The sequence below is a fragment of the Molothrus ater genome, chromosome 1 (assembly GCF_012460135.2).
Source record: "Molothrus ater isolate BHLD 08-10-18 breed brown headed cowbird chromosome 1, BPBGC_Mater_1.1, whole genome shotgun sequence".
Classification (NCBI taxonomy): Eukaryota; Metazoa; Chordata; class Aves; order Passeriformes; family Icteridae; genus Molothrus; species Molothrus ater.
Window position 1 is genome coordinate 338,845 of NC_050478.2, and position 21,838 is coordinate 360,682.

General features: G+C 70.3%; 2 protein-coding genes across 3 annotated transcripts; one reads left to right on the forward strand and one right to left on the reverse strand.

Moving 5' to 3' along the window:
• Positions 1-231: 231 nt before the first annotated feature.
• Positions 232-17,502, reverse strand: SLC4A2 (solute carrier family 4 member 2). 2 transcript variants are annotated; one of them, XM_036406113.2, is made up of 24 exons: positions 17,292-17,502; positions 16,594-16,648; positions 11,987-12,130; positions 9,066-9,234; positions 8,706-8,941; positions 8,443-8,567; positions 8,060-8,283; positions 6,926-7,062; positions 6,672-6,852; positions 6,447-6,582; positions 6,126-6,309; positions 5,934-6,048; positions 5,676-5,860; positions 4,893-5,106; positions 4,570-4,791; positions 4,309-4,457; positions 3,788-3,982; positions 3,466-3,708; positions 3,231-3,320; positions 2,802-2,968; positions 2,467-2,720; positions 2,038-2,207; positions 1,599-1,772; positions 232-1,440 (listed from the first exon to the last, which is right to left on the reverse strand). In XM_036406113.2, the coding sequence occupies exons 3-24, from the start codon at positions 12,044-12,046 to the stop codon at positions 1,360-1,362; spliced, it is 3,711 nt and encodes a 1,236-aa protein (XP_036262006.1). In that variant the 5' UTR covers positions 12,047-12,130; positions 16,594-16,648; positions 17,292-17,502; the 3' UTR covers positions 232-1,359. The 2 variants fall into 2 exon arrangements, with proteins under 2 accessions (XP_036262006.1, XP_036262008.1); XM_036406115.2 differs by lacking the exons at positions 11,987-12,130; positions 16,594-16,648; positions 17,292-17,502 and adding an exon at positions 10,034-10,155.
• A 239-nt stretch (positions 17,503-17,741) lies between these two features.
• Positions 17,742-21,595, forward strand: CDK5 (cyclin dependent kinase 5). Its single transcript, XM_036379062.2, has 12 exons — positions 17,742-17,826; positions 17,935-18,023; positions 18,101-18,168; positions 18,273-18,333; positions 18,464-18,520; positions 18,589-18,684; positions 19,479-19,553; positions 19,675-19,771; positions 19,849-19,918; positions 20,250-20,310; positions 20,386-20,466; positions 21,094-21,595. Exons 1-12 carry the CDS (start codon positions 17,790-17,792, stop codon positions 21,178-21,180), a joined length of 879 nt encoding a protein of 292 aa, XP_036234955.1. The 5' UTR covers positions 17,742-17,789; the 3' UTR covers positions 21,181-21,595.
• The last annotated feature ends 243 nt before the right edge of the window (positions 21,596-21,838 follow it).

The following is a 21,838-nucleotide window of genomic DNA, read 5'->3' on the forward strand; positions in this document are numbered from 1 at the left end:
CAGCCTGGTCTGTTGCTGCTGCTGGGCCTGGCCGGGGCACCGGGGGCTGTTCCTGGGTCCCCAGCACGGCTGCCTGGCCCCTCCGGGGGCGCAGGGGGTCCGGGGGCTGTGGTGGAGGATCCTGTGCAGGGCCGGGAGCGGGTGTGCACGTGGGGCTGTTCCCAGGGCCTGGGCCTGGAGGAGGGGGGTGTTAGGGAAAGGGGAACTTTCCAATAAAACTGGTGAAAAGTGTGCAAACTCCGGTCTCTTTATTAGTTGAAGATGGTGGGGGGGCCCCAGCCCGGTAGCACCCCAGGGAATGCTCGGAGCAGGGCTCCCCTGGCAGGGGGGTCCCCCAGCACCTCTGCCCTGGGCCCCATGATCGGAATAAAGCTGTTTATTGCCTTTGAATTGCCTGATCCATAAACCCCGGGGGCTTCAGCCGACGCCTGAGGGTGGGGCAGGAGCTGAGGGGCTGCTGAGGGGCCGAGGGGCCCTGCCCCGGACAGCCCTGCCAGGGGGGCCCTGTCCCGGGGGGCCCTGCCCCGGACAGCCCTGCCCGGGGGTTCTGTCCCGGGGGGCCCTGTCCCGGACAGCCCTGCCAGGGGGGCCCTGCCCCGGACAGCCCTGCCCGGGGGTTCTGTCCCGGGGGGCCCTGTCCCGGACAGCCCTGTCCCGGGGGTTCTGTCCCGGGGGGCCCTGTCCCGGACAGCCCTGCCAGGGGGCCCTGCCCCGGGGGGCCCTGTCCCGGACAGCCCTGCCCGGGGGTTCTGTCCCGGGGGGCCCTGTCCCGGACAGCCCTGTCCCGGGGGTTCTGTCCCGGGGGGCCCTGTCCCGGACAGCCCTGCCAGGGGGCCCTGTCCCGGGGGGCCCTGTCCCGGACAGCCCTGCCCGGGGGTTCTGTCCCGGGGGGCCCTGTCCCGGACAGCCCTGTCCCGGGGGGCCCTGTCCCGGACAGCCCTGCCAGGGGGCCCTGCCCCGGGGGGCCCTGTCCCGGACAGCCCTGCCCGGGGGTTCTGTCCCGGGGGTTCTGTCCCGGGGGGCCCTGCCCTGGACAGCCCTGCCCGGGGGTCCTGTCCCGGGGGTTCTGTTCCGGGGGGCCCTGCCCCGGACAGCCCTGCCAGGGGGGCCCTGTTCCGGGGGGCCCTGTCCCGGGGGTTCTGTCCCGGGGGGCCCTGTCCCGGGGGTTCTGTCCCGGGGGGCCCTGTCCCGGGCCACGGGCAGCAGGTGTCCGAGGGGCTGAGCCTGGGGCCGGCGTCTCTTTGGCAGTGCCCTCCGAGGGCCTGGGGGCCGCAGGGCCCCGTCCCTGCAGGCACGGCCGCGCAGCCGCTGCCCCGGCCCCGCGCGGGCTCCACCGCCAGCCGTGAGCCGCCGGCGCCCTCACACCGGCATCGGCATCTCGTTGTACTCGTCCACACCTTCCCGCTCGTCCAGGATGGGCTCGGCCTCGGCTGCGTCCAGCTGCGGGACACGGCGGCTGAGGGGCGGCCAGCGCCCCCCGGGAGCCCCCTGGCCCCCGGAGTTCCCCCGGAGCCCCCCGGCCCCCGAGAACCCCCCGGCCCCGGGAGCCACCGCCCCCGATCCACCGCTCCCGGGAGACAAGAGACGGCGCCACTTACACACTTCATTTCCCGGTCGGTGAAGATGCGGCTGAGCAGGCACATGCGGAGCGGCACCGTGAGGATGAGGATGAAGGGGAAGGCGAGGGAGGCCACAGTGGACATGACGGCCCAGAGCACGGCCAGGCAGGCCAGCTGCAGCCCGGTGAACAGGTGCATGCGCAGCGTGCGCACCTGGGCACAGAGCGCTGTCAGGGCTGGGGCTCTGTGTCCCCCACCTGGGCCCTGTGTCCCCTTCCCACCACGGGCACAGCCTAGACTGGGGCACCCACACCCCCAGACACAGCTCCCCACTCTGTCCCCCTGCGCCTCCTAAACTAGGCTCTGCCACAGCCTGTCCTGCAGACACCGCCGTGCTCCCACACAAGGGTACCCCAGCCTGGCTGCTGTCCCAGGCAAGGGTCCTCCCCCAAGGATCCTCCCCAGGCCCCCTCCCCACCTTTTTGACATAGGTGACATCAGGGTGGTGCTTGGGGGGCATCAGCAGCAGCTGCAGGCGCTCATAGAACTGGATGCCATTGAGGGAGGTGACGCCCATGTAGAGGAAGATGCCGAAGAGCACGGCCAGTGGGATCTGCCGCAGCAGGTCCCCGATGACGATGGACAGCCCTGGGCCAGAGCAGCGTCAGCCTGGGGAGGGGGCTCAGCACAGCCCTCCAGCCCCACCTCCCCCTTAACCCCCTCCCCTGGGGAGGGTCCTGCATCCCTGTGCCCACTGGGGACAGGATGGCCACACCAATTTGGCCGGGGCTCAGGGTGCCCCAGCTCCGTTCCCCACGCTGCCCCCTCCCCACCAGAGCCCCCCATGGCTCCCCAGCCCCCTCCCCACTGCACTGCAGTCCCCCCAGGACCCAAGGGCCGGACCTACCGACCAGCACGGCCACCAGCAGCCCGGTGACCCGCTGCTCCTTCACCTCCTGAATCTTGGGCTTGTCCCCAGGTGCCACCGCCTTGCTCATGACAGTGAGGGCGTTGGCGTGGGTGACGGAGCGCACGGTGGCTGCGGCGAGCCAGGGCAGCCCAAAGAGCGCGAAGAAGCCGCCCATGGCCACGATGAGCAGGAGGTCGAGGTGGAACCCGGAGCCCTTCTGCAGCATCCGCTCCTTCTTGCTGATGATCAGCCTGGAAGCAGGGCAGACAGTTGGCACAGCACGGGCTCCCCCTGCCCCACCAATGCCCCCTGCCCACCCCCAGTGCACTCACGTGGTGATCTGGGTCTCCATGAAGATGAGGATGAAGACGAGGATGGCGGGGAGGCCGCTGGCCACCATCATCCACACGGGGAAGGCACTCTGCACACCCAGGGGGTTGATCACCCAACCCCGCTTGTCTGGGGCTGTCACCGAGAACCCACTGGGCACACTCAGCTTCTGCAGGGGGAGGGGGACACAAATGCTGAGAGGGCACTGGCTGTGCCCCATAGAGTGAGGGGACCATAGAGGCACCGGGACCCCCAGAAGCCATAGTCAGAGGGAGAGAGGAGGTCAGAGGCTGGCCCCAAGCAGGTGCAGCCCTGCTGGGAGCAGATGGAGCTGCTGACCCACAGCCAGGTCAGTGGGATGGGGCACAGGGATCCCTAGGAGGGTGTGGGGTTAGGTGTGCTGCCCAGGCAGTGGATGGGTGGCTGCTCACCTGTGTGTAGGTGTCCTGGATGCTGTAGTCTACCAGCACCATCACCAGGATGGCGATGGGCACCCCAAAGTCCCCGATGAGCCTCCGGATCTGGGGGAACACCAGTGCCAGCCTGGCCACGGCCCTCCTGGTTCACCCCAGCCCCCCAGGCTCGGCCCAGCCCCCCAGGCTCAGCCCAGCCCCACGGCCCCCAGGGTAAGCCCAGCCCCACGGCCCCACGGCCATCCCCACGCACCCGTCCAGGGAAGAAGCGGCTGTTCTTGAACTTGCGCAGGAAGAAGGCGATGAAGAAGGTGCCAGCCATGAGCACGAGTGAGAGCAGTGCCGTGTTGGGCTGCCCCGTGACCTTGGTGGCACCGCGGGCAACCGGGCTGGTGGCCAGGGCTGTGGTGTTGGCCACGGCCACGGTGCCGTTGCCCCAGACCTCGGCCGAGCTGTTGGTGCTCAGGCAGCTGTGCAGAGGGTGCTCTTGGAAGATCTGGAGCAGGAGGGTGGGTTGTTCAGCCCCATCCTGCCTGGCCCTGCCCCAGCCCGCCCGGCTCACCCCCGCAGCTCACCTTGGCCAGCTTGGAAAAGGTCTCATAGATGAAGATGAGGGAGATGAGAAAGGCAAAGATCTCCTGGGTGAAGCGGGAGACAAAACGCACCAGGAAGCTGCCCTCAAAGGCCACCATGACCAGCACAATGAGGATGAGCCAAAAGCCGATCCAGACACGCCCCACCAGGTACTCCAGCTCATTGGATGTGCAGAACTGCCCAGCCGTGCAGACAGACAGATGGACAGATGGGTGTCAGGAGGGCAACAGGGCTGGACAGAGCCTGTGCAGCGGGGCAGAGCCCTGGCAGGAGGGCTGTGGGGATGTCTGCCCCAGGCAGTGGGGCAGAGCCCTGGCAGGAGGGCTGTGGGGATGTCTGCCCCAAGCAGCGGGGCAGAGCCCTGGCAGGAGGGCTGTGGGGATGTCTGCCCCAGGCAGTGGGGCAGAGCCCTGGCAGGAGGGCTGTGGGGATGTCTGCCCCAAGCAGCGGGGCTGGGGTGGGGGTGTCTCCCCAGCCCCCAGGGCAGACCCCAGCAGCTCACCGTGAAGAAGGCTTCCTCAAAGACGAGCAGCGGCCCTGAGAAGCCGATGACCAGCAGGGGCTGAGCACCCAGCAGGCAGAAGAGGACGCCCTGCAGCGATGTGGAGATGATCAGCTCCGACACCCCGATCAGGTCCTGCGTCTTCTCCCCTGCGGCAGCACAGGCTCAGGCTCACCATCGGGATGGGCCCTCGGGCACGGCCCTGCCCCACAGCACGAGCACTGCTGCACCCCCCTTGGCAGGCTCCACACCCGCACTCACCCAGCAGCCCCCCGAAGGTGATGGCGGGTGACAGCGCAGCGAAGTAGATGAAGATGACGGCAGCGATGCATTGGGGGTCCAGTGCGTCGCGGAAGTCGCTCAGGTAGTGGGGGTACCTCCGCCGCACGTCCCGGATCAGCCCCCCGAAGGGGCGGCCCGTGCGCCTCAGGGGGTCGTCATCCTCCTCGGCCTCGTCCTCCACCACCTTCAGCTTCAGCAGAGCTGGGGGTGAGCAGATGCACAGACAGGCAGACAGACAGTGAGACCCCACCAGCTGGGACACACCCCAAACCCTGTCCTGGCCCCAGCCCCGGCCCTGGCACCTTTCTCCTCAGGGGACTTGGGCTCCAGCAGCAGCCTCCGCTCCTGCTCCATCCTCTTCTTCAGCATCTCGCGCTGGAAGTGGGCGACGCTGCGCAGCAGCTCCTCGCCCTGCACCTCGGAGGGCGGCAGCACCACGCTGCAGTCCAGGAACTCGTTGATGGCATTCAGAAGGTCATGACGGTCGTCGGCCAGGTAGGCGGCCTCGTGGAATTGCTGGGGGCCCATGGCAGGGTCAGTGCCCACACCACAGCCCTGTGGCTCCTGAGAGCCTGGTATTTTGCAGCCCCGAGCCCACAGCATCAGGATGGCCCTGGTCCTGGCACGGCCCTGAGCCCCTAACCCTGGCACAGCCCTGGTCCCCATCCCAGGATGGCCACGAGACCCCAACACAGCAAGGCTAACTGCCAACACAGCAAGGCTAACTGGCATCCTGGCATTGCCCCAAGCTCCCCAACCCCGACAGGACTCCAAGCTCTCATCCTGGCATTTCTCTGAGACCGCAGCATTGGCACAATCTGAGCCCTCCAGCCCATCCCATCTGAGTCCTGAGCTGCTGGCCCTATCACACCCCCAAACCCACAGTTGAGTGCTGTCTCAAGACCATAGTCCCAGCACAACCCTGAAGCCCCAGCCCTGGCACAAAAACCCTGAGCTCCCTGCCCAGCACAGCCTCAAGCCCCTGCCCCAGCAGAGCCCTGAACCCCCATCCTGGCACAGCCCCAAACCCCTCAGGCGGGCACAGCCCGAGCCCCCTGCCCGCCAGGACCCCCCGGGGCAGGGACCTTGTCGGACATGAGGGTGGAGATGGAGCGCCCAATCTCGTGATAGTCCATGTGGGTGCTGCTGGGGCCCAGCAGCACGAAGAGGAACCGCACAGGCACGGGCACCTCCAGCACCGCGTCCAGCTCCACGGCCTCCTGCAGCCGCACGAAGGCCATGGTGGGCTGGTCCAGGAACTCCACACAGCCTGGGGGGCACAGGGGTCACCAGGGTGCCTGGCATGCGGCGCCCACACCCCTGGCCTGCCCACCTCTCCATACCCACGAGCACCACTGTGGCCTCAGCGTTGTCCGGGATCTTCTCCAGCAGCTTCAGCTCGTGCTTTGACTTGGAGCGAGTGATGCCGGCCGGGGGTGTGGGAGTGAGGACCTCCCTCTGTGGGGACAGAGTGGGGCACAGGGGTCAGGGCCCTTCCCCAGGGCACGGGCAGGGCTGGGGGCCGTGGCACCCACCTCCCGCTCCACGTCGATGCGCGTGTCGTGCTCGCCGGCGTGGCCAGCGATGAGGGGCTCGGTGACGGCCGGCTCGCTGCCCTCAGCCACGTGGTTGGTGCTGTGGTGGTGCACGAGCAGGGAGCCCAGGCTGCCCGCCGAGATGTTCCGCGGGAAGGAGAACTCCTTCTCGTCGCTCGGGTGGCTGCGGGACAGGGCCAGGGCTGTCCGTGGTGGCCCGGCGGCACAGCCATTGCCAGGATCCCAGGGACAGCATCAGCCCCACAGCTCAGGGAGCAGAGCCTGGGGGCAAGGGGCTGTGTCCGTGCCCCCAGCGCCCACCTGTGCTTGAGCAGCAGCGCCCGCAGCACGTTGGCACGGTCCTCAGCCCGGATCTGGTCCGTGATCACCATCTGCTCCACCACCTGGTGAGCCACCCCCGGCAGCGTCTTTTGGTCCAGGTCCAGGAGCACGGCCCCTGGACAACAGAGGGGGCGCTGGGGCCAGCAGGGACAGGACTCCACCTCACTCACCGTGGGCCCCACAGGGCGGTCCCCGCCTCCCTACCGTGGGCCAGGGTCTTGCGGAGCTCCAGAAGGCTGCGGAAGGAGAGGGAGGCCACGTGTGGCTTGCCCCAGCGGTCTGTCTCCTCCTCCACGTCCTCCTCAAACTTGATCCAGCGCGCCGTCTCCTTCCACTGCAGCTCCTGGTTCTTGTCCACCACCAGCTCGTTCAGCTCCACAAACACCTGCAGCACAGCCGGGTCAGTGCCGGGACCCCAGACCCCATCCCTGCCCGTGCCCTGGCAAAGGACCCCGCACCTCGTGGGGCTGCCGGTCCTGCTTGCGCTGCCGCGTGCTGGGCTCCTTGTGGTCCTTGCTGACGTGCACCACCTGTGCCTTGGCGCTCTTCCGCACCAGGTGCCGGCGCACGCCCGGCACGTCCTCGAAGCGGTGACCTGGGGGGGTCAGCAATGGGGGGTGCCCGGTCTGTGGGGCCCTGCACCTCAGAGCCCAGCATGGGGGACACTGAGCCCTCAGATGTGGGGCCCTGCACCTCAGAGCCCAGCACGGGGGACACTGAGCCCTCAGATGTGGGGCCCTGCACCTCAGAGCCCAGCACGGGGGACACTGAGCCCTCAGATGTGGGGCCCTGCACCTCAGAGCCCAGCACGGGGGACACTGAGCCCTCAGATGTGGGGCCCTGCACCTCAGAGCCCAGCACGGGGGACACTGAGCCCTCAGATGTGGGGCCCTGCCCAGCTGTGGAGCTGTGGGATGTGTCCTGCCAGGGACAGCTCAGGGCAGAGCCCTCATCCCACTGCTGGGGGCAAGTGCTGCAGCTTTGTGGGGGTCACTGGGTCACTGCCAGCAACGCCACCAATCAAGGTGGCTCCTGGCACCGGGGTCACCTGCTCGCTATGTGCCAAGGCCAACCCGTGGCCACTGGCACATGGGCCCTGCCCTGGCTGAGCTCCCCTGGCAGCTCCACAGCAAAAGCATCACCCATCACCCTGAGAGTCCTGGGCTGTGAATCCCTGGGGCTTCTGAGTGCTCAGGGGAGCCACCATCACTGCTACTGCTGTCACTGGCTCCAGCTGCCCCAGACCGAGCTCCTGGCCATTTCACAGGGACTCAGCCCAGCCCTGGCACCAGGGATGGGTCCCCTGTGGCTGTGCCTAGCACTGGGAGCAGGGTCAGCGCCTGCACCGAGCTCAGCTTGGCTGCAGACACAAGGCAACCTGGCACTGCCAGCCCCAGCAATGCCAGCCCCACCATCCCCAGCAATGCCAGCCCCAGCAATGCCAGCCCCACTGTCCCAAACCCGCCATCCCCAGCGATGCCAGCCCCAGCAATGCCAGCCCTACCATCCCCAGCGCCGCTCCACTGTCCCAGCCCACTCGCCCAACACAGAGTGGCCACCAGGGCAGCCCCAGGGGCACAGTGCCCACTCACTCTTCATGTAGTCCAGGTCAGCCGAGGCCAGTGTCTGTGCCTCTGACTCGTCTGTTGGCATTTTCTGGTAGCGGTCCTGCTCTGCAGCCGTCATGCTGCCGATGCAGCGCCGCTCGTGCAGGTTGTAGCTGCGGTGCCCCGGCTGCGACTTGGGCGCAGGGCGGCCCGGGGACCCAGCCTCGGCGGCTGCCCCCTCCCCCAGAGCCCCCTGCTCGGCATCAGGGCTGCAAGGCAGGAGCCCAGCTCAGTGCTGAGCCCCGCTCTGCACCCCAGTCCTGACACGGGGTACGGGAAGGGGCTGTCCAGCCCCCACCCTGCCGTGGGGCGGCCAGAGGATGCTGCCCACTCCCCAAGAGCTCCAGCATGGCCCAACCCCAGCTCACCTGCTGGCCTGCGCTTCCTTCGGGGCCGTGCCCCCTCGGGGCTCAGGGGGGGAGCCGGGCAGTGCCGCGGGGGCCGCTGGCTCCTCTGCCTGCCGGTCGCTCACCTCATCCTCCTGCAAGAAGAACTGGGGGTGCAGCGGGTGAGCCGGCTGCTGGGAGCCGCGTCTCCCTGGCCATGGATGGCAGCACCGGCCCCGGCTCCTCCAGTGCCCAGCTGTGCCCAGGCACGCTGAGTGCTGCCCCCACCCCAGCCCGGCCCTCACCTGCACTGCCTCGGCCGGCCCAGGCTGCCGCAGCTCCTCCGCCGACCGCTCCGTCTCCGTGTCGCACGCGTCATCCTCATCCTCCTCAGCCTCCTCGATGGTGGGGGTCTCTCCGGGGACAGAGGCACGCCGGGCCTTCTTTTTGCCCTTTTTCGGGATCCCCTTCTTGCGGCGGGCGTCAGAGGGCAGGTGCGTGGAGAGCGGGTGGTGGATGTGGTGGGACGACTGACGGTGGTCTGGGGGGACCGGGAGTTGGTGCTGTGTTCCCTGCCCATTTCCTGCCAGCTCCCCACGCCCTGCTCGCCCCCTGTCCGCTCCCTGCCCGTTCCCTGCTCCGTGCCCGCCCTTGGCCCCGCTCACACTCGAAGTCCTCCTCGCCGTAGCTGCGCCCGGCCTCCTCGGCGTTGCGGGGGTGGGCGTCGTTCAGGATCTCCTCGAAGCGCTCCACGCCCAGGGCCTTGTTCAGGTCCTTCTCCTCCTCCTCCTCTCCGAAGGCAGGTGAGCCGGCGCCCAGCGCCTCCTGCTCGGGCTGCGGGCCGGCAGCGGGGATGAGCGGGCACACGGCGGCAGCACCGGCACCGCCACCCACCGTGGCCCGACCCCAGCGCACCCCGGCCACGCAGCGCCGCGAGATGGCTGCTCCGAGGGGCTGTCTGAGCCCCGAAGGCACCCAGGGGCTGGGCACCCCTGCCCTGGGCTGGGCACCCCCTGCATCATTCCCACCCCACGCACCCCAGCACCCCCGGCCTCAGCGCTTGCGTCGGTGTCACCTCCACGCCACGGTGTCACCTCCACCCCACGTGCCACAGCAGCCCAGCTCCGGGCCCTGGGCTGTGCCCCGGGTACCCCGTGACACGCTTTCCTCCGAATGGGAACCAGCATGGCCAGTGCTGTGTCCCTGGACAGCCCCGGCCCCCCCAGTGCTGTGTCCCTGTACCACCCCAGCATCCCCAGCGCGGTGCCCCGGTGCTGTGCCCCCCCCAGTGCTGTCCCAGCCCCTGACCCGCAGATCCCCCGGCTCCGTGCCCCCCGCCCCGGGCTGCCGCTGCCCCCCAGCCGGGGGTGCCAGGGGTGGGCTCGGGGGGAGGGGCTGCGGGGGCAGGGGGCGGGGCTGGGGGCGGGAGGGGATGCGGGGCTGGGGGCGCAGAGGGATGCGGAGGGTGCGGGGGGGTTGTGGGGGTAACGCGGGACCGGGGGCTGCGGGAACACGGGGGATGCGGAGCTGGGGGGATACGGAGGATGCGAGGCTGGCGGTTGCAGGGGCCTGGCTGGGGGAGTGCGGGAGGAGCTGCGGGGGCTGCGGGGGGCGCGTCCCCGGCCGGTCCTACCTGAGTCATGGCGGAGCCGCTCCCTCCGCAGCTCCCGCAGCGCTTTATCGGAGCGGCGGGACCGGCCGGGGATGGGGCCGGGGGTGGGGGGAGAGCGGGGGGGGGCGCGGGGGAGGAAACCGGGGGGGCGGCGGCTCCGTCCCGGCCTTGCCAAATATTGACGGAGCCGCCTCGCGCCCGTCTCAAGGTGACGGCGAACGCAGAGGGCACCGGCGGCACCGCGGCACCGGCGGCGGCCCCGGAGCGACCGCCCCCCCCCCCCCCGGAATGCACCGGGCCCCGCAGGATGCAGCGGACCCACTCGGGATGCGCCGATCCCCCGCCAACTCCGGCCCCTCGGGACGCACCAACACCCCGGGAACCACCGGCCCCTCCCGCCGAGCCCCGGCCCCCGAACCGCCGGCTCCCCGGGCCCAGCTCGGATTGCCCCGGAGGGCAGCTCCCATCCCCCGGGGCTGCACGGACCCCCGGTAAATGCCCTGCCAGCCTTGCACCCCTCAGCCCCTGCGGGGGCTGCACAGCCGAGCCCCCCGCCACGGCCCCACCCAGGGACCCCGGGACCCCCGGAGTGGGGGGGCAGGGGGGTACAGGGGCACCCCAGGCACCAGGATCTGCCTGCAGGGGCAGCGGGGGAGGAGCTGCCAGCGCCCCGAGTGGGCACCCCAGAAGCACCTGCGGGTCCATGGCTGTGCCATGGCCACCCCACATGAACCCCAGCCCAGGTATCCGGTTTGGGCACAGGTGCCCCATACCTGTTCCCACTGCACAGTGACCCCTGGGCTCCCAGGGGGGTTACCTGGAGGGTGACACAGGGGGTCACTGTGCAGTGGGGTGACCCAGGTGATGGCCCACGCCAGCCCATCACACCCCGGCACACAGGGGCTGCCACGTGATGGCAGCGGCGGCATCAGACCAGTCCTGCCACACCCCTCCCACCATCCCCGTGCCCCCTTTGATCCCCCAGACCCCTCAAGCCCCTTTGGCCGTGGCCCCATGGCCCCAAACCTGCCGGGCTCCATTCTGCACCCCAGCAGCATCCACCCCACCTTTGTCAGGCACCTGGCGTCACCGTGGCACAGGTGGGCAGGGTGCCCTGGGTTAGCAGCGCAGAGAGAGCCCCCAGAGCCCCCCTAGGCCGCAGCTTACCCGGGAGCCCCGGAAAAACTCCATTAGGATGGGGCCGGTCCCATCCCCGGTCACGTGCGGGCGGCGGGGCTCGCCAGCAGCACCGGGCGGCCGCGGCGTGACACGGGGCTCAATCATTAACCCGGCCGGGAACCGCCGCCAGGGCAGCGCTGGCACCGCGGGCACCGCCACGGCCCTGCCACCGGCGGCGCTGGCACCGTGCGGCCCCAAGGGCGCCCGCCACCCTGGCACAGCCGGCCTGGCCTGCCCCGGGGGGCTGAGCAACAGGGCAGGTGGCACTGGGCACTGCCAGCAGCCACAGCCCTGCCCCACACCTGAGCCAGGGCTAGGGCAGGTGCAATGGGCACTGCCAGCACCCCACAGCCCGGCCCCACACCTGAGCCAGGGCTAGGGCAGGTGCAATGGGCACTGCCAGCACCCCACAGCCCGGCCCCACACCTGAGCCAGGGGTGAGGGTAGGTGCCACACAGCACTGCCAGCACCCCATAGCCCTGCCCCACGCCTGAGCCAGGGGTGAGGGTAGGTGCCACACAGCACTGCCAGCACCCCACAGCCCTGCCCCACGCCTGAGCCAGGGGTGAGGGTAGGTGCCACACAGCACTGCCAGCACCCCACAGCCCTGCCCCACACCTGAGCCGGGGTGAGGGCAGGTGGCACACAGCACTGCCAGCACCCCATAGCCCCGCAGTCGGGCATCCCCCAGGCGCGCCGCGGCAGCAGCAGGGGCTGTGCCATGACACCTGTCACCCCTCCAGGCCCTGTGAGGGGCTGCAGCCTCTCATCCCCCCGCCCCGCGGTGGCACTTACGCTCTGGAAGGCTGAGGAGACGATGTGGTGAAGCTCGGAAGACACCTGGGAATGGGTCATGGCGCTGGCACGGCCCCCGGCACGGCCGGCTTAGCCCTTTTCCTTCTCGCGGGGGCTCAGGGGACGCTCTCGGGGCAGCATAACCTGGGGGCGCACAGGGGATCAGGGGGTGCCCCGAGCCGTGCCGCGGGCGGGGGCCGGGGCTGCCCCTCCTCGGGCCGCGCTGGCTCCGGGCTGGTTTGTCTTGGCCACCGGCTGGAATGGGAGAGCTGCGGCCAAGACAAACGCCGGGAGGGGAGCGGAGTCGAGGCAGCGGGACCCCGGGCAGGCACCCAACCCTGCGGGGTGCGGGCAGGGTGCCAGACTCGAGGGGCACCGCAGCTCCCGACCCTCCCGAAAGCCCACAGCCCTCCCGCGTTTCCCCAGCCCGGCCCAGCTTCCACCCACGTTCGCCCCTTGGCAGCTTCCCGGCCCCGCGCTGACCCCTGTGGCACCGGCGTGCCGGGTTTATTGCCACGGGAGGTGGCCCACGTGACGGGGGGACCGAGGAGGGTGGTGACGGATGACTGCGTCTCACATGGGTGGCATCACCGTCCCCGTCACCGGCACCGCTGGGGTGCCAGCACGGTGGCCGTGGTGAGGCTCGAGGAGCTGTCTCAGTGAATGCCGAGGCTGCGGCTCCGAGCCTCACTGCAGCCCTGAATCCCACCTATTCCCAAAATTCGGTGCTACCCTGCTCCGGCTTCTCCCTAATCCCCGCTCCCGTCCGGGGCCGGAGCCAGCACATCCACATTCCAGCAGGCAGATTATCCGCCCTGCCACGCCGCTCTCCTGGGGCGCCCGCCAAGCCGCCGCCAGCACTCAGCCCCCCCAAACTCGGGATGGGACCCTCCCACGGGGGGGACCTGGGGCTGGGCCACCGCCTCGCTGGGTGCACAGGACGGTGTCGCCGCTGTGGGCACTAAGCAGCTTTTTGGGCTTAATCTCGTGGGCAGCTCGGGATTAGTTTGGGAACACACTGGGATTGTTCTCGGGAACGTCGTGCTTTCACCAAAACACCCAACAAGGGGGTCCTGGCCCCCAGGTGCCACAGCAGGAGCCCGGCGGGATGGTGACACTGGGGACATGCGGCTCCCGGGAGCCCGGGGCATGACCCCGCTGGAAAGGATGACGGAGAGCTGGGGGGGCACGGGGGGACACTTCTGCTTTCCATTGCTGAGTCACGGACGAGTGGTGGCCGGGAACGGCTCAGGGCCAGCCCTGTGGAAAGGGGCCAGAACAAGCCCTGATTGGTGCCCCGTGGCCAACCCCACTCCCAGGACGCTCTGGCACCCTGGGATGGGGGGACGGGTCCAGAGCAGACACCCCGGGACAGTCCCACCGGCACCACGCGGCTGCAGCGCCGCCACCTCGCCCTCCCGCCGGGCAGAAGGGTCAGGACACGCACCCGAGGCCATGGCGGCGACAGCACCGTGCCGGTGTCGGTGCTGGCCCTGCCACCGGCCGCGCCCCGCGGCACAATGGCCCCTTGTGCGAGGCCGGGCCGCCCCGATAAGCGATAAGCGGGGCAGGAGCGCGCTCCGGGCGCGGGGAATGACCTGCCGCTGCCACGGGCGCCCAGCGCCGCTGCCACGGCCACTCCCGCGCCGCCGGAGTCACATTCCTGGGACCGGCCCTGGCCTGCCTGAGCTGCTGAGGCGATTACAGGGCTCGGCCCTGGCCCCACACCGCCTCGGGGCTGCCCCAGAGCTCCCGGACCCAGCCTGTGCCGGGACCCACCTCTGGCACCGCCAGCACTGGGCTGAGGGCGGTGGGAAGTGGGACAAGGGTGCTGGCATTCACAGCGGGATACACCTGCCCGCACCTGCACAATGATGTCCTGGACAGCCTGTCCACACCGCGACAACCACATCTGTACTGGGACAATCACATCCTGGGCAGCCACAACAGGACATCCTGGACAATCACAGCCAGGACAACCACATCCACACTGAGGCACCCACGTCCTGGGAAGCCGGGTCACACATCCACACCAGGACGAGCACGTCCATAGCACAGAGCCAAGACCCCATGAGAAGGGACAAGACTGGGAGCGGGGGACCCCAGGGCAGCAAGTGTCCTCCTGCCCACTCTGCCATGCCATGCCCCCACCAGCAGCAGCACCAGGACTCCTGCCAGAACATCTCCTGCCACCACCGTGTCACCCAGCAGATCCCTGGCATGGGCTCAGCGCACACACATGTGCCACCCATGCTTGTGCCCACACTGGCATCAAGGCTGATGGTGACCCCCGTAGCACTTTTCCCAGCCTTGGTGGTGACACCAGCTGCCCCCTTGGTGACAAGGAACAGCACACCGTGTCTGTTGTGGCCTCCCTGCTGGCAGCACCCTCCAGCACGGCATGTGCCAGGCAGGAGGAATGGCTGGGGTGAGGCCAGCACAGCTCAGGCTGTGCCCATCGCCTGGGCAGATGTGTCCGTGGAACAGGGAAGTCAGGAGACCCCCAGTTCCCTGCACCCCAAAATGGAGGAGGCCCAGTGGGTGCTCCAGCACTCTGCCCACCCCCAAAGAGGGGAGGACCCCAGCTCCCTGCAGCCCCTTGCTCCCTGCCCCATCTCACCTGGCTGCTCCAGGAAACCCCTGGGTGTCACTGGCACCCAGTGTGTCCCCAGATGCCACCCAGCAGGACCCTGCAGCCCCTTGTCACCACGGGACAGAGCTGGGCCAGGCACCACTGGCTCCCACCCAGCAGAGCTTCCTATGCTGAAACTTCAGAAATCAACACCAAAAATGTTCGCCTCCCCCCTGCCCACGACCTCAAACCACCGGATCTGGAGATGAGTCACAGCTCTGCACCCACATGGTGCCACCACCGCGGTCATTGCCACTGTCACCGATGTGCCAGGCACCCTCCACCACCCCTCTGCCACCTCAGAGCGGCCAGGAGCCCCCCACAGCGCCAGACCTGCAAGCGCCTCCTGCCACTGTCCCCATCCCAGCCCCAGGAGGGGACAGGCACAGCTGCCCCCACAGTCCTGGGGGGACCCGCACCAGCAATGACAGCTTGGTCCCTGCAGGATGGGATCGTGGAGGGGTGGTCCGGCCACAGGGACAGCCACTCTGTCACCTGCGGCAGGGCTGGACGCCGCCCATCCGCCCTCGGCTGTCGGAGCCCACCGCGGAGGTGTCGCTCCCGCTGTGCCAGCCCCGGTCCCGCACCGGCCCGGCCCCACTCACCCCATCACCCGCGAGCCGCTCAGCCGAGGCTCCGGCAGCTCCCCCGGCCGGGGGCAGGACCGGGACCCCCGGCCCGGCAGGGGCGAGGCCGGTCCGGAGCAGGAGCGCGGGCAGCGGCGCCGTGCCCGGGGCTGCCGAGCGCTGCCCGCAGTTTTATACCGGCTCCGGAGGAAAACAACCCGCGGGAGCAGCGGCGGGAGCGCGAAGCCTTTGTTCCCTGGAGCAGCCCGGATCCAAACACTGAAGCGCTGCCAAGTCCTCCGCCGTGGCTCCCGTGGCGACCCCGCTCCCGCCCCAGGCGTGTTTGGGGACACAGGGGACACGACCCCCTCGGCGAGCGCAGGGTCCCACCCCGGGAGGGCTGTGCCCACCCCCTTGGCCTGGCGCCCCTGGAATGCCCCAGCGCGGCGCCCTCGGGCAGCCAGCCCGGCCCTGCGGCCGCCCCGTCCCGTCTAATGACAGGCTGCGACTGTGGGGGCTGAAACGGGGACAGCACGGGGACACGGCTCCCACGGTCCCCTCCCTGCCGCCGCCCGGGACGGCGCTCAGGCACGGTGGCACCCGGGTCACCCCCAGCCCTGCCCGGGGCACAGGAGGTGGCGGGAGGGTGCCCCAGCCCGTCCTTCGGACCCCTCCCGCAGCCCCATGTCCCGCCGCGTCGCCGCCCGCCCAGCACAGGTGACAAGGCAGGTACAGCGCTCCCCGAGGAGCGGCGGAAGGGCTGCCGGCGGGGAGGCGCAGCCGCCGGTGCCAGCGGATCGTTAGAACGATCAAATCCCGGTTTTTTGGCAAGCGCTTGAAGTGGTGCAGCGACCCCGAAGGGCTCGACAGCAGGTTCCCAGCTGGAGCCCTCTCCGTGCGGGGACGGGGCAGGCACGCAGCCCTTCCCGCAGCACCGGGAGCTGCCAACAAAATTCCACTGCGGAACGAACCCAAATCCTGACAGCGTACCCAAGAGAAAAAGGGTCTCTGCAGCTGGCGAGAGGCAGCCACGGGCAAGGCAGCCCCCAAAACCTGCCCGCACCCCAAACCTGCTGCCCCGTCCCTGGGGAGCGCTCCGGGGCCGTGGGAGCCCACGCTCCGTGGGAGAGCCCCGCGCTGGAGCCGTGCCCGGCGTTGCTCAACCCCGGATGGTTTCGCAAGGGGCAGTGCCCCGGCACCCGGCGGCCCTCAGCGGGCACCGGGCGACTCCCCGGGCCCCTCGGAGCCCCCGTTCCGGGGAGCGGGACGGTGGGGGCGGTTGGATGACCCCAGAGCCCTTCCCGGCCCCAGGAGCCCCCGGAGCGCTCCGCAGGCGGGGAGCGGGTGGGTGCGGGGTGCTCCGGGCGTGTGACAGGGACACGGAGCGGGTCCCAGCCCGCGTCACTCACCTGCCGAGGGCTGCCGGGCTCAGGCGCCGCGGGGCAAGCGCATGGAGCGGCCTCGCTGCAAGAGAGGGACCAGCATGGGTCAGGGGGCTCCCGCTCCCGCCGGGATCCAGCGGCACCCCGAGAGCGGGGCCGGGTGCCCCGGGACCGCCCCGCACGGAGTTCCGGGGCGGCGGGGAGGGACCGGTGTTCAGCGTCCCGGGCAGCACAGCTCCCGGCCGGGGAGATGGTGCCGGGGTGCCCGGGAGGGGTCCGGGGGTGCCCGGGCTTGATGTCGCTCCACATGCAGCCGAAGGAGCCGAGGCAGCCGGAGCATGTACCGGGAGAGCCGGATCCCGGGACACGGCACAGCCGCCCTGAACCCCCGCAGCGCGGCAGGGGCCCCGGGAGGAACCGGGAGAAGCAGAGCCGCGGCCGCGCCGGGACCTGGGGCTGCCAGGGCGGGGCAGGACGGGACCGGGATCGGGACCGGGGCTGCCGCGGGCGGGCGGGCGGGGCGGGAGAGGAGGGAGCGGAATTGAGGTGGCTCGGTGAGAGCAGCGTGCGGGGAGCGGGGACAGCACCGACTGGGACGGGCGGCACCGGGAGGGTAGGGGCACTGGGACGGGACCAGAACCGGGACCGGGACCGGACCAGCCGTGCTGCGCCCCGCCAGCCTCACCGCCTCCGTTCACGATCCCGCTGCCGGTGCCGCTGCTTACCGGACAGTCCAGCCGCGCCGGGCGGGTCTGCGCGTCCCCGCGGGGCGGAACGGCGGGAGCGCGCCGGGGCGGGGCGGCACCGGGCGGGTCCGCACCGCTTCCGGCACCGACCCAGCGGGAGCGGACACCGTCCCCGCAAAGGATCCCCACAGGGCGCCCGCGCAGTGGCGCTGTCCCGGGGAGGGCGGGCGAGGGGACCGGGGGGTCCGGGGGGGACGCGGCGGGAGGAGCCGGGGATCGAACCCGGAACCACGGGGCAGGGGCGGGGCGGGGAGGGCGGGGCCATCGCGGAGGTGTGGCGGGGCGGGGCCGCGCGGGGGCTGCCGGGAGGTGTGGCGGGGCTGCCGGGAGGTGTGGCGGGGCCGCGCGGGGGCTGCCGGGAGGTGTGGCGGGGCCGGGCCGCGCGGGGGCTGCCGGGACGTGTGGCGGGCGGGCGGGCGGGGGCCGGTGGCGGGGCCGGTACCGGGGCCGGGCCGGACCGGGACCGATCGCGGCGCGATGCAGAAATACGAGAAGCTGGAGAAGATCGGCGAAGGTGCGGCAGCGCCGGGGCTGTACGGAGGGACCCGGTGCATGCGGGGCCCGGCGGCGGTGTCGGTACAGGTACCGGGGGCTCTGACATGACCCCGTTTCGTCCCCGCAGGCACCTACGGGACCGTGTTCAAGGCCAAGAACCGGGAGACGCACGAGATCGTGGCGCTGAAGCGGGTGCGGCTGGACGACGATGATGAGGTGAGGGGGGGCCGGGGCTGGGACCCTCCCGGTACCCCCCCGGTGCCCCCGGCTCCCACAACCCGCGTGTCCCGCAGGGGGTGCCCAGCTCGGCGCTGCGCGAGATCTGCCTGCTCAAGGAGCTCAAGCACAAGAACATTGTCAGGTACCGGGCGCACCGGGACTACCGGGGGCTGGGCTCGGGGGCTGCTCCTGCCGGTGCCCCGAGCCTGGCCGGGCGCTGGGGGCTCAGGGACCCCTGCCCCGCAGGCTCCACGACGTTCTGCACAGCGACAAGAAGCTGACCCTGGTCTTTGAGTTTTGTGACCAGGTGAGCACCGGGGGCACGGGGGTCTGGGTGGGGGGCACGGGGGACCCGGGGGCCTTGGGGGACCCTGGGGTCGCAGAGCAACCTGGGGGTCTCTAAGGGTCACCGCTGCTGCCCCCCTTGTTTCCCCCAGGACCTGAAGAAATACTTTGACAGCTGTAACGGGGATCTGGACCCTGAGATCGTCAAGGTGGGTGTGGCGGTCCCGGGGGATGCCCGGGGGGTGCCCGGTGCTGACGGAGCCGCCTGTGCCCGCAGTCCTTCATGTACCAGCTGCTGAAGGGGCTCGCCTTCTGCCACAGCCGCAACGTGCTGCACCGTGACCTGAAACCGCAGAACCTGCTCATCAACCGGGTGGGCACGGCGGGGACACGGAGGGGACACGGGCTGGGACAGGGCTGGGACACGGAGGGGACACGGGGTGAGACAGGGCTGGGACACGGAGGGGACACGGGGTGAGACAGGGCTGGGACACGGGGTGGGACACGGGGTGGGACAGGGCTGGGACAGGGCTGGGACACGGGGTGGGACACGGGGTGGGACAGGGCTGGGACACGGAGGGGACACGGGCTGGGACAGGGCTGGGACAGGGCTGGGACACGGGCTGTGTCACGGGGTGATGGGTTGGGCACTCACACCAGTGAGCGGGGCTGTGCTCAGGGGTGGCACTTGGGAAATGAGGCTGGCTGTCTGTCTTTCCATCTGTCCTGGGCAGTTACACCTGGGAGCAGGGCTGTGCTCAGGGGTCACGCTTAGGAATGGGGGGTGTCTGTCTGTCTGTCTGTCCTGGGCACTTGCACCTGCGAGCGGGGCTGTCTGTCTGTCTGTCTGTCCTGGGCACTCACACCTGCGAGCAGGGCTGTGTTTAGGGGTTGCATTTGGAAATGGGGGCTGTCTGTCCATCTGTCTTGGTTAGTCAAACCTGCTAGCAGGGCTGTCTGTCTGTCAGTCCTGTGCAGTCACACCTGGGAGTGGCGCTGTGCTCTGGGGTCGCACTTGGAAACGGGGGCTGTCGGTCTGTCCTGGTGTCTGTCCAGCCCCAGCTGCATCTCTGCCGTGTTCCCAGTGATGGGCAGGCAGCAGGGCCGCTGTCCCTGGGGTTGGGGGATGCAGTGGGACCCCCCAGGCTGACCCCTCTGTCCCCCCAGAACGGGGAGCTCAAGCTGGCGGATTTCGGGCTGGCTCGGGCCTTCGGCATCCCTGTGCGCTGCTACTCGGCCGAGGTGAGCGGGGCCCTGGGGCTCCTGGGGCTCGGGATGGGGCTCCTGGGGCTCGGGATGGGGCTCCTGGCCCTGCCGGCCGGGGCTGTCCCTGTCCCTGTGCCAGTGTCCCTGTCCCTCCCAGGTGGTCACTCTGTGGTACCGGCCCCCGGACGTTCTCTTCGGGGCCAAGCTCTACTCCACCTCCATCGACATGTGGTCAGCTGGGTGCATCTTTGCGGGTACACTGGGGGCCAGGGGACTGGAGGGGGCCTGGGGGGCCACGGGGGCCTCTGGGAACCACCCCCTGTCCCCCCAGAGCTGGCCAATGCCGGGCGGCCCCTCTTCCCGGGCAACGACGTGGACGACCAGCTGAAGAGGATCTTCAGATATCCTTGGGAATGGGGAACCCAAAGGAACTGGGACTGCTGGGAATGGGGAAAGCCTTGAATGGAGACTTCCCCTGGGAATGGGGAATCCCCTGGGAATAGGGAGCTTTGTGCAAGGTGATCCCTCTGGAATGGGGACCCCAGAATGAGGGACTGGGGAAATCCTGGAATGGGGAGCCCTGGGGAATGGGGAGCCCTGCAGAGTAGGGACCCCCTGGGGAACGGGGAGCTCTGAGAATGAGGATCCCTTGGAATGGGAGCCCCCCTCGGCTGGGCAGGGGGCAGGGGGCAGGTGCTGGGTGTCCCCGTGGTGGCCCTTGACTGTCCCCACGCTGCTGGGGACTCCCACGGAGGAGCAGTGGCCGGCCATGGCCAAGCTGCCGGACTACAAGGTGAGGGCAGGGGATGTGGGGGGTCAGAGGAAATTAGGGGTCTGGGGGAGCTGGGGGTCACCCGTGTGTCCCCAGCCCTACCCCATGTACCCAGCTACCACCTCCCTGGTCAACGTGGTGCCCAAGCTGAACGCCACTGGCCGGGACCTGCTGCAGGTGAGACCCCCGCTCTGTGCCCCTGCCCCTGTGCCCCCCTGCCCCTGAGCCCCCCTGCCCCTGAGCCTCCTGCCCCTGTGCCCCCCTGCCCCTGAGCCCCCCTGCCCCTGAGCCCCCCTGCCCCTGTGCCCCCCTGCCCCTGAGCCCCCCTGCCCCTGAGCCCCCCTGCCCCTGAGCCTCCTGCCCCTGTGCCCCCCTGCCCCTGTGCCCCCTGCCTGTGCCCCCCTGCCCCTGTGCCCCTGCCCCTGTGCCCCCCTGCCCCTGTGCCCCCCTGCCCCTGTGCCCCGCTGCCCCTGTGCCCCGCTGCCCCTGAGCCCCCTGCCCCTGTGCCCCCCTGCCCCTGTGCCCCGCTGCCCCTGTGCCACCCTGCCCCTGAGCCCCGCTGCCCCGTCCCCCTCTGCCCCTGAGCCCCCTGCCTGTGCCCCCTGCTCCTGTGTCCCTGTGCTCCTGCCCCTGTGCCCCCCACCCTGGTGTGTCTCCCAGCCTGCACACCCCCTGCCCCTGTCCCACCGCTGTGTCCCCCACCCGTGTCACCCCTGCCCTCCCCCTCGCAGCCCCCTGCCCGCCTGGGGGGCTGTGGGATGGGGAGGGTGTGTGCCCTGCCCCTCAGCCCCCCGTGCCCCCCAGAACCTGCTCAAGTGCAATCCGGTGCAGCGCATCTCAGCGGAGGAGGCCCTGCAGCACCCCTACTTCACCGACTTCTGCCCCCCCTAGGGCCCCCCGAGGCCCCAGACCCCCTGAGGGGGTGCCAGCCCGTGCCAGCCCCCCTGACTGCAGCCCCCCCAGTATTTATTAGGTTCTGCCCTGGCTGTGGGGGGCTGGCACAACCCCCGAGCCCCCCATCTGGGGGGATGAGAGGGCTGGGGCTCCCCCCGGGGACACAGGACTCACCGGGGCCAGGGGCCTTCCCAAGGACACGGGAGCCCCCAGAGCTGGGGCCACAGGGCTGGTGGAGGGGCAGGACCCTCCGGGACCAGGCGCAGGGACGCCAGGGGGGAATGCACCCCCATCTCCTCTCCCTACTCCCCCTGAGCCCCCCTCTGCTGGGGGGTCCTGGGGGGTGCCCCCCGCCAGGGCCTGCTGTACGCGGGTGATGTGCGTTCCGTGTCCCATAAAGAGCTTCCCCCCCCGTGCTGCCTCCTCCTTCCTGGGGTGTTGGGGACCCCCCCAGACAGCCCCTGAGCCCAGCGCAGCCCTGGGACCCCCCCAGTGCTGCCTCCTCTTTCCTGGGGTGTTGGGGACCCCCATTGCCATGTGACAGACACAGCCCGTGAGCCCAGCCCAGCCCTGGGAGGCCCCAGTGCTGCCTTCTCTCTCCTGGAGCCCCCGGACCCCTGAGCACCCCAGACCCCTGGGCACCCCAGACCCCTGA